Below are 9,171 nucleotides of genomic sequence, written 5' to 3' on the forward strand. Positions count from 1 at the left end.
CGATTAGGGATTGGCTCTTTTACTCAGAAGGCTGGGCTTCATTCAATAGAGCGGCCATACTGAGCGTTTCATTTTTCCCCATTCAAAACTATACGAGTGACACGTCTTGGGTATTCTATGCAGCCCTCTACTTCAAAGTGGGTTCGCAAATCATTTGATTCAGATCGGAACTTCGGAGCATCGTGAATCATTTTATTTAGATAGGAACTTCGGAGCGGGTTCGCAAATTTTTTTTTCTCTTTTCTTTTTTATTAAACAGTAGAAAACATCAAAGGCAGTAGAGTTATAAAAACAAAAAAGAGGAAAGTATAGTCTACACAAATACAAATCCCTTAAGAAAACTAACTGTGGTTTTACTATAGTAAAAGTGTAACCATGTTTGTTTTTTTGCATAAGCACAATTTTGCTACAAACTATAGTTAAACTATGGTTAGTGTAGCAAAACCATGGTTAATTTGTGGTTACCAAGGTTTTACTATAGTAACCATGTTTTTGTTGTTGTTGTTTTGTTTGTTTTTTGTTTTTTTTGGAGTTTAAACCATGCATATTTTCGTAATCGATGTGTTGCCAGGTTAACAAAAAAACTGTAATAAATGTACAACCTAAGAGGACACAGGATGAATACGGAGATGCAGTTTTCACTTTAGGATTAACAGAGTTTTAAATAGTTTCCATGTACTTGTCTAGATCCATTTTGAATAAAGAAAAGAGAGGTTTAGAACCAGATTTTTGTTTATGTATGTGAAATTTAGCTAGCAGGAAATTCTCCTATATTCTCTTTTGAGTAAAACAATCCAAAGAAAATATCTTTAAAACAGAAAGAAAAGTCACTTACAAAATGAGATTAGATGAACATTTAAAAAATGTTAAGCTTACATTTGAAGATTAACCATTTTTAATAGTGTACCATAGATTTTCATAGTTATTAGTTTTGTCTCTGGTGGCCACCCTATTTTGAGGCAGTGCCCCAGCATGTCCCCACCATAGATAACGCCTCTGCCAGATTCCCACAGATTGCTTCAATAAAAATAGGATCTCTTCATGTTCGGTTCTTGAGGTTAAGATTTATGAAAACCCATTTAGCATATACAGTTTGAGCCAGAAACATCTTACATGAGGTTTTGTAGAGGATTTAGTGTCCTCTGGATGTCTGGAACATACAGGGTACTGTTGCTATTACCCAAAGTGACACTGAAAATTTCTGTGAATTTTATTTATACATTTCATGTAACCTAGAAAATATTTTTCCTTAGAAATGCTGTTATGTACATGTATGTATGTATGGTTAATTGTTGTTGTTGTTGATTAATATTATAACCGGAACTTTAACTTCGATACTTTGATGTCCTTTATTTATATGACTTTTGTTCTTTAATAAAAATAGATCAATTAAAAAGTCAAATTAAATAAATACAGTGTATCCAAAAATGCATGTGTTTTAATTCATCCCACACTCTTTCAATTATTTCGAAATTAAATCAGAATTTCACAGTGATTCGATTCCTGATCAGAGTGGAAGTTTGATGTGTTTTTGTAAAACTTAATTTGAAATTTTGTAATTTTGTAAAAACAGCACAGTTGTTTGCATTTAACACTTTTTAATCTTGAATTTCATTACATTTTGGGAAATGCTGTTATTTATTCTTGATTAATATTATAAGAGTTTGCCGCGAAAACAGAAAATGAAGCATGATACTGCCTGTAAATGCATTAATTTATGAGTATAAAGCCTCTGCATTACTCAGCTCGAAGCAATGCTGAAAGAATATGGGATGTTCACAGTTACTGGGGAGAGAAGATGTTTAAGTTGTCACATAAATTCTACTGTAGGCTTCTCCTCAGAAATTAGAGACAGATGAAACCAAGACCATCTGCAACATATCGACTTAGAAATATGACTTTATTATAAATTGACTGATGGCATGTCACGAAGAAATAAAATATGCATAGGCCTATCTCTTTGTTGCAGTGTAGTTTGATTAAAGCTGTACTTCTGCAGCATTCTAGAAAACATCGGGAGAACTTTCTTAAATTAAAAAACAATTAATGTTTACAAAAAGATGAACTGCATGAATCAAGACAACAGTTCTCCATATGGGACTATTTAACATTCCAGCCATCAGTTTTGCTGGGAAACATAAAATGTTGGTCCCCAAAGAGACTGAAGTGTCTTCTAATGTTCTTTGAAAGTGAACGTGGCGTTCTTTTTGCTAGTAAAGAAATCTGACCCTTGCTTTAAGCCCTCAAGTGTCAAGACTTGGTCAAGGAGTGGGACTTCATATGAAACACTGCACTTTCTGCAGAATTCCAGGTCTAAAGGTCATACGACAGCTTGGAAACATCGAAAGTAAAATGCACCAAAAGATGAGATTCTTCTGGTTAAATGCTGTTTATTAAAAATTGGAATCCCCCTATATGCAGCAGAACTGCGCTGTTGGCACGCCATGAATTGTTGTCAGTCTTACTGGCAAAGCCCTGCAGAAGATCACTAGCTGTCACAAAATCAAAGACATCTACATCTCTTCTGAAAGACGCAGCCAAAATGCTGCAGTTTAGGTCAGATTCAGGTCAGGTCAAGGCCGAGACAGTAAATGGTCATCAGAGTTGAGACATCCACGAGGGAGCAAAAAGATTCAGTGACATAAACACACACATGTAGCACTGGACATTTTCAAAAGTGTGATCAATTTAGGGGAATCTTGTTGTGCAATATTGCATTTCATATGTTTGTATTGGCACACAGGCCATGAAAAGTCCTAAAGCAGATGTTTGGGGGGGGGGTTTTGGCAAAGATGTTGTATTGTACAATACTAAGCAGGGGTGAGAAATGGGGTCTGTAAAAAAGCGGTTCTTTCCCCCATGTTGAAACATCTCACTGCTGACCAAATATAGAGATTTGTAATTTGAGATATTAGAGATATCGCTTCAGTCCTCCTGTTTATGTTTGTCGAGCTGGAACTCTTAAGTCAACTGCGATTTGTCAAAACAATAAAGTCAGTCCACAGGATCCACTTTCATATTAACATCTTCTAATGCAACAGAATGTAAAATCTAGGTAAAATGTGATGGGGGCGTGGCAGAGTTTTGTTGCTATAAAAAGTGAAACAAGCAAAACAGAGGAGGAGATAAGAGCAGCTTCAGCCGTGAAGAAAAACCTCATTCTTCTGAGAATCTCTTGAGGTGCAGATGAGACATGCAATCTACAGCCATTATTCAGCACTTTAGAGCCACATGATTTTGGTTAGCGGATGCACTTAATAAAATGAAAATTGCACTGAACATTTCCCTGTCTTTTCTTGCAGCTTACATGGAAACCCAGCATTCAACCATGAAGTTTCAAGTCCTGTTTCTTCTCTTGCTGCTGGCTTGTATGTATCCCAGTGTGGCACAAGGTAAGAATTTGGTTAATTAAGTGCGATGACTTAATAATGTGATATTAATGATGCAATATTAAATATATCATTTCTTTAAATATGCACATTTCTAAAAATGTACAGTTTTGATTTTAGATCGTTTTTAATGTATGATATAATGAATATATGAATAAGCATAAAGTAGTATGCATAGATAAATACACTGGGAAAAAAATCATAAGCATTTAAATTAACTGGTTTTATTCAAGCCAAAATCACTGTTTCACCCTAAATACACTCATTTGTACAATCAAAACTAATTCCTATGGGTTAAATCGGGTAACGAGTGCAGGTTACTACTTTTTATATAAAAAGATAAAGTGCAAAAATTATTTTCTTATTGGAGTTTACATGAAAAACTATTTTCGTCTTTCTACTTACAAATTTCTTGATTCATTTAATATGCTCCATACCACTTTTTTAAGATAGATAGATCAAGTGACTAAATATAATTGTGATTTATTCCCAGGTTCCTATGAAAACTGCTGTTTGACGTATGCCCATGTAAAGAAGACCATCAGGAGGCATGTCATGAGTTACAGAGTGCAAGAAACAGATGGAGGATGTAACATTCCTGCTGTTGCGTGAGTACGACATAAAACACATCAACACAATCGCTTTCAAAGCAACCCTTGATCGTCTCATCCAGCAATTAAACAGTCACGGTTGTAGATTTATGATGTCCTTTTCTCATTTTCTTTTTCTGTTTTCCACACAGCTTGAAGCTGAAGAATTTCAGGGTGATCTGTGCTGATCCAAGAATAACATGGATACAACAAATGATACAGAAAATGAGTGCGAAAAGCACTGGCAATATGTAGTGTACGGGTTTCAGAGGCAGCTTTGATCACGCCACCGCAGACCAAAATATTTTTATATCACCAACACACTAATGTAACAGTATGTAGTTTCTACCACTATCAATCCTGCTGATTCATATTTTCTACACCTATGAATTGCTATCTTCATGCAGAGGTTCATAAGGAACTGTATTGCATGGTCTGCTTCTGTTCATTGTATTAGAACAATATGAATGTACGAACTGTGAACATTTGCTCTCTTTGTCTCCAAGCTTCATAAAGAATCTTTTTACACTTTATGTATATATATACTGTATATTTGTTTATGCTTTAGTCAAATATAACCTGTGAACGGCATAGCCTTGTTTGTTTGTTTGTGTGTGTGTGTGTGATTGAGTGGGTAAGAGGGCAGTACATATACATTTAATTCATTTTTTTATAATAAAGTGTTGCAGTTGTGCATTTAAATTGTCATGTCATTTTCTTTTGTGCATGTGTTGAGCCCATCTGAACTACTATTCTAGCATGTAATATCAATTAATAAATCAATTCATAATTAATAAAAATTAAATAAAAATCATAATTGTTATTTTGAACAACAAAAATGCTTAACTGAGCCTATAAATGAGATATTAATTGCTTAATGAGAAAAGCTTGGTAGTAAAACAAGTTTGCCTTTCATTACCTTAAGAAAATCCATTTGCCCTGTTGGTTCAGTGCCATACAGCATGTGTTTGTTCTTGCTTAAGCTCTTTGTGATTGATTTAGAGGATTCTTATCTCTGTATCTTTCAAATGCCAAAGTATCAATGCGAGATGTGACAGGTGATGCCTAAACTTGCTGGGGTGAGATGAATTACTGAGTCGAGTTTCTCCATTTCATGCCAAATAGCTGCGATTCAAATACTATAGTCTAAACCTGTCATCACGTCCATTTAATCTTGCTGTGTGGGCGACAACCTTATTTGTTAAAACATAATGCATTTCACTTACGAATTTCACCTTTGTTCTAGAATACTATTAAATTCCAATTCCACACGTGACGAGACAATATAAGCCATCTAAAATCATTTGGTCTTTAAAGTGAGAAATCATGAAAAAATTAAACCCTTGTGAATAAGTGCACTTAACTGTGCTTAATGTGCACTTGTAATGTACTTCAAATCACATTTAAAAAAAACTCTACTTGCAAGTAATATAATATTAATGAAATATAAGTTCACTTACATCGTCAAAGAGAGTAAAATTTCATGACTGTTTCACAGTTAAAGGGTTGGTTCACCCCAAAATGAAAATGTTGTCATTAATTTACTCACTCTCATTTCGTTCCAAACACGTAAGACCTTCGTTCATCTTTGGAACACAAATTAAGATTTTTTGATTAAATCCGAGAGCTCTCAGACCCTGCATAGACAGCAACGCAACTGAAATGTTCCCAGACACAGAAACGTAGTAAGGACATCGGTAAAACAGTCCATGTGACATCAGTGGCTCAACTTCAATTTTGTGAAGCTACAAGAATACTTTTTGTGCGCAAAGAAAACAAAAATGACGACTTTATTCAACAACTCTTCTCCCCCGAGTTACTGTCTTCCGCCATTTTGGAGCATATCACAACGCATACGCACGCTTTACCCTAAGTGTAAACAATGCTGATTACGCCGATTACGTCCATACGCGCGCGTTCCCCCTGAACGTAAACAACGCTGATTGCATTCTTGGGTACTCTCTAAAATGGCGGAAGACAGTAACTCGGGGGAGAAGATTTGTTAAATAAATGATGTTATTTTTGTTTTCTTTGCGCACAAAAAGTATTCTCGTAGCTTCGCAAAATTTAAGTTGAACCACTGATGTCACATGGACTGTTTTACCGATGTCCTTACTGCATTTCTGTGTCTGTGAAAATTTCAGTTGCACTGCTGTCTATGCAGGGTCTGAGAGCTCTCGGATTTAATCAAAAATATCTTAATTTTTGTTCCGAAGATGAACAAAAGTCTTATGGGTTTTGAACAACATGAGGGTGAGTAATTAATGACAGAATATTCATTTTTGGGTGAACTATCCCTTTAAGTAAAATCACTTTGTAATAACGTCAAATTAAAAGTCGTACTTTGCAGTAGGCCTACATTTTAAATCATGATGTTTTAGTAATCTTTTGTCATGCTTTAAAGCAGCACAATTATTTTGGTGACTGATATACTAGTATATACTGAGGTACCAAGGCAAATGCATTGTAAAGTATATAACTGTGTTATTCAAAACTACATTTAAGGTTAATATATTTTAAACGTATTGAATTGCAACTTCATTTCAGATCATTTCTGCCATATGTACATTAACTGACAGTCACCACTGATAAGCTACCACTAAATATTGTAGAAACGTAATTTGCTGTAAAGTTGCTTTGCAACGATTTGTATCGGGAAAAGCGCTATACAAATAAACTTGAATTGAATTGAATCATTACAAATGGGTAATATATGTTTAATTACCATAGACTGTATAAAAACATGGATGTAGTGTCCGTGACGTCACCCGTAGTTTTCTGAAGAGCGTTTTTGAAGCTCAAAGTGGGCGGAGCCGGCTGTCGCCATCTTGGCAGCGCGTCACCCCGCGTCACTCCCGGATAATCGAAAATGAGCAAAGAGGTGGGAGCTGGTTGCTGAGGCCACGCCCACCTAGCTCGACGGTGGTGACAGCAGCAGCAATCCACCTGTCACTCAAGTGGCCACGCCCTTAATTAGGCAGAACTTTAAGGCTTAATATAATTTAAACGGATGAGTTATTAAAAAATTCATCCCCCTCACAGTTGTCATGAAGGGCAAAATTAGCTATATAGACCAAAACCACTTTTTGTACCAGGCTGTAAACATATTTTTTCTGCTGTAAAGTCCGGCATTTTAACATGAGAGGTCTATGGGACTGACTCCTTTTGGAGCTAACCTCTAGCGGCCAGTCGATGAATTGCAGTTTTAGTCACTTCCGTGTTGGTTTCATGAGAGAGTTGCCGCTTGTTAAATACATGACATACAATTTTTAGTATTACATTTCAGGTTGCAGTATTTTTCAAAGCCAACAGAAGTAACTGTGAAATTACATATAAAGGATACTTCTTAAGTTCTGCTAAAGTGGGTCAAAGAGCAGTCTAAAATTCAGCTAATTCCATTGATTTAGATTTAATACATTTTCATTTAATTGCAATTGACATGTAATTACTATAAGTGTCTTAAAATATTCAGTTCACACTAATTATTGTCAATATTTACTCATTGCTTCAAAGCCATATGACTTTCTTCTGTGGGAAATGGAGAACGTTTAGGGCTAGAGTTAATTCACCCAAAAATGAAAATTCTGTCATTAATTACTCACCCTCATATCGTTCCAAACCCGTAAGGCCTTCGATCATCTTCGGAACACAAATTAAGATATTTTTGATGAAATCAAAAATGAGAGCCCTCTGACCCTCCGTAGATAGCAATGTAACTGAAACATTCCCAGGCCCAGAAACGTATATTAGAATTGTTAAATAAAGTCGATATTTCTGTTTTCTTTGTGCACAAAAAATATTATTTTCTCATCAAATTAAATTTGGACCACTGATGTCACATGGACTATTTTAACAATGTCCTTAATACCTTTCTGAGCCTTGAATGTATCAGATACATTGTTATCTATGGAGGGTCAGAGAGCTCTTGGATTTCATCAAAAATATCTTATTTGTGTTCCGAGGATGAACAAAGGTCTTACGGGTTTGAAACAACATGTGCGTGAGTAATTAATGACAGAATTTTCATTTTTGGGTGAACTAACCCTTTAATGATGCACTTTTCCATACTACAAAAGCACACACTGACTTGTAGGCTTTCAAGTTTCAGAAAAAGGGACAAAAAACTATAAATAGATTCCAAGTCTTCAAATAAAAAGATATATTTTCTAAAAGCAAAGGCATACTTTTCCCTCCTTATTTAAACTGTTTTAAATTAAGTTATTTAGGTACTAGTCCACATCTGTTTCGACATTTTCTCAAATCCCTAATGTTGGCAATAAAGCTGATTTTGCCTGGAAACGAAAAGAAGAAAGGAAACAAGACAAACCACTTTTTGTACCAGGCTGTAAACATATTTTTTCTGCTGTAAAGTCCGGCATTTTAACATGAGAGGTCTATGGGACTGACTCCTTTTGGAGCTAACCTCTAGCGGCCAGTCGATGAATTGCAGTTTTAGTCACTTCCGTGTTGGTTTCATGAGAGAGTTGCCGCTTGTTAAATACATGACATACAATTTTTAGTATTACATTTCAGGTTGCAGTATTTTTCAAAGCCAACAGAAGTAACTGTGAAATTACATATAAAGGATACTTCTTAAGTTCTGCTAAAGTGGGTCAAAGAGCAGTCTAAAATTCAGCTAATTCCATTGATTTAGATTTAATACATTTTCATTTAATTGCAATTGACATGTAATTACTATAAGTGTCTTAAAATATTCAGTTCACACTAATTATTGTCAATATTTACTCATTGCTTCAAAGCCATATGACTTTCTTCTGTGGGAAATGGAGAACGTTTAGGGCTAGAGTTAATTCACCCAAAAATGAAAATTCTGTCATTAATTACTCACCCTCATATCGTTCCAAACCCGTAAGGCCTTCGATCATCTTCGGAACACAAATTAAGATATTTTTGATGAAATCAAAAATGAGAGCCCTCTGACCCTCCGTAGATAGCAATGTAACTGAAACATTCCCAGGCCCAGAAACGTATATTAGAATTGTTAAATAAAGTCGATATTTCTGTTTTCTTTGTGCACAAAAAATATTATTTTCTCATCAAATTAAATTTGGACCACTGATGTCACATGGACTATTTTAACAATGTCCTTAATACCTTTCTGAGCCTTGAATGTATCAGATACATTGTTATCTATGGAGGGTCAGAGAGCTCTTGGATTTCATCAAAAATAT

General features: G+C 35.2%; 1 protein-coding gene across 1 annotated transcript; it reads left to right on the forward strand.

Moving 5' to 3' along the window:
• Nucleotides 1-3,080: 3,080 nt before the first annotated feature.
• ccl25b (chemokine (C-C motif) ligand 25b) lies at nt 3,081-4,280 on the forward strand. The gene is made up of 4 exons (XM_016288166.1): nt 3,081-3,180; nt 3,303-3,392; nt 3,883-3,997; nt 4,132-4,280. Exons 2-4 carry the CDS (start codon nt 3,308-3,310, stop codon nt 4,232-4,234), a joined length of 303 nt encoding a protein of 100 aa, XP_016143652.1. The 5' UTR covers nt 3,081-3,180; nt 3,303-3,307; the 3' UTR covers nt 4,235-4,280.
• Nucleotides 4,281-9,171: the final 4,891 nt, after the last annotated feature.

Source organism: Sinocyclocheilus grahami, unplaced genomic scaffold, assembly GCF_001515645.1.
Source record: "Sinocyclocheilus grahami isolate Dianchi unplaced genomic scaffold, SAMN03320097.WGS_v1.1 scaffold229.1, whole genome shotgun sequence".
NCBI lineage: Eukaryota > Metazoa > Chordata > Actinopteri > Cypriniformes > Cyprinidae > Sinocyclocheilus > Sinocyclocheilus grahami.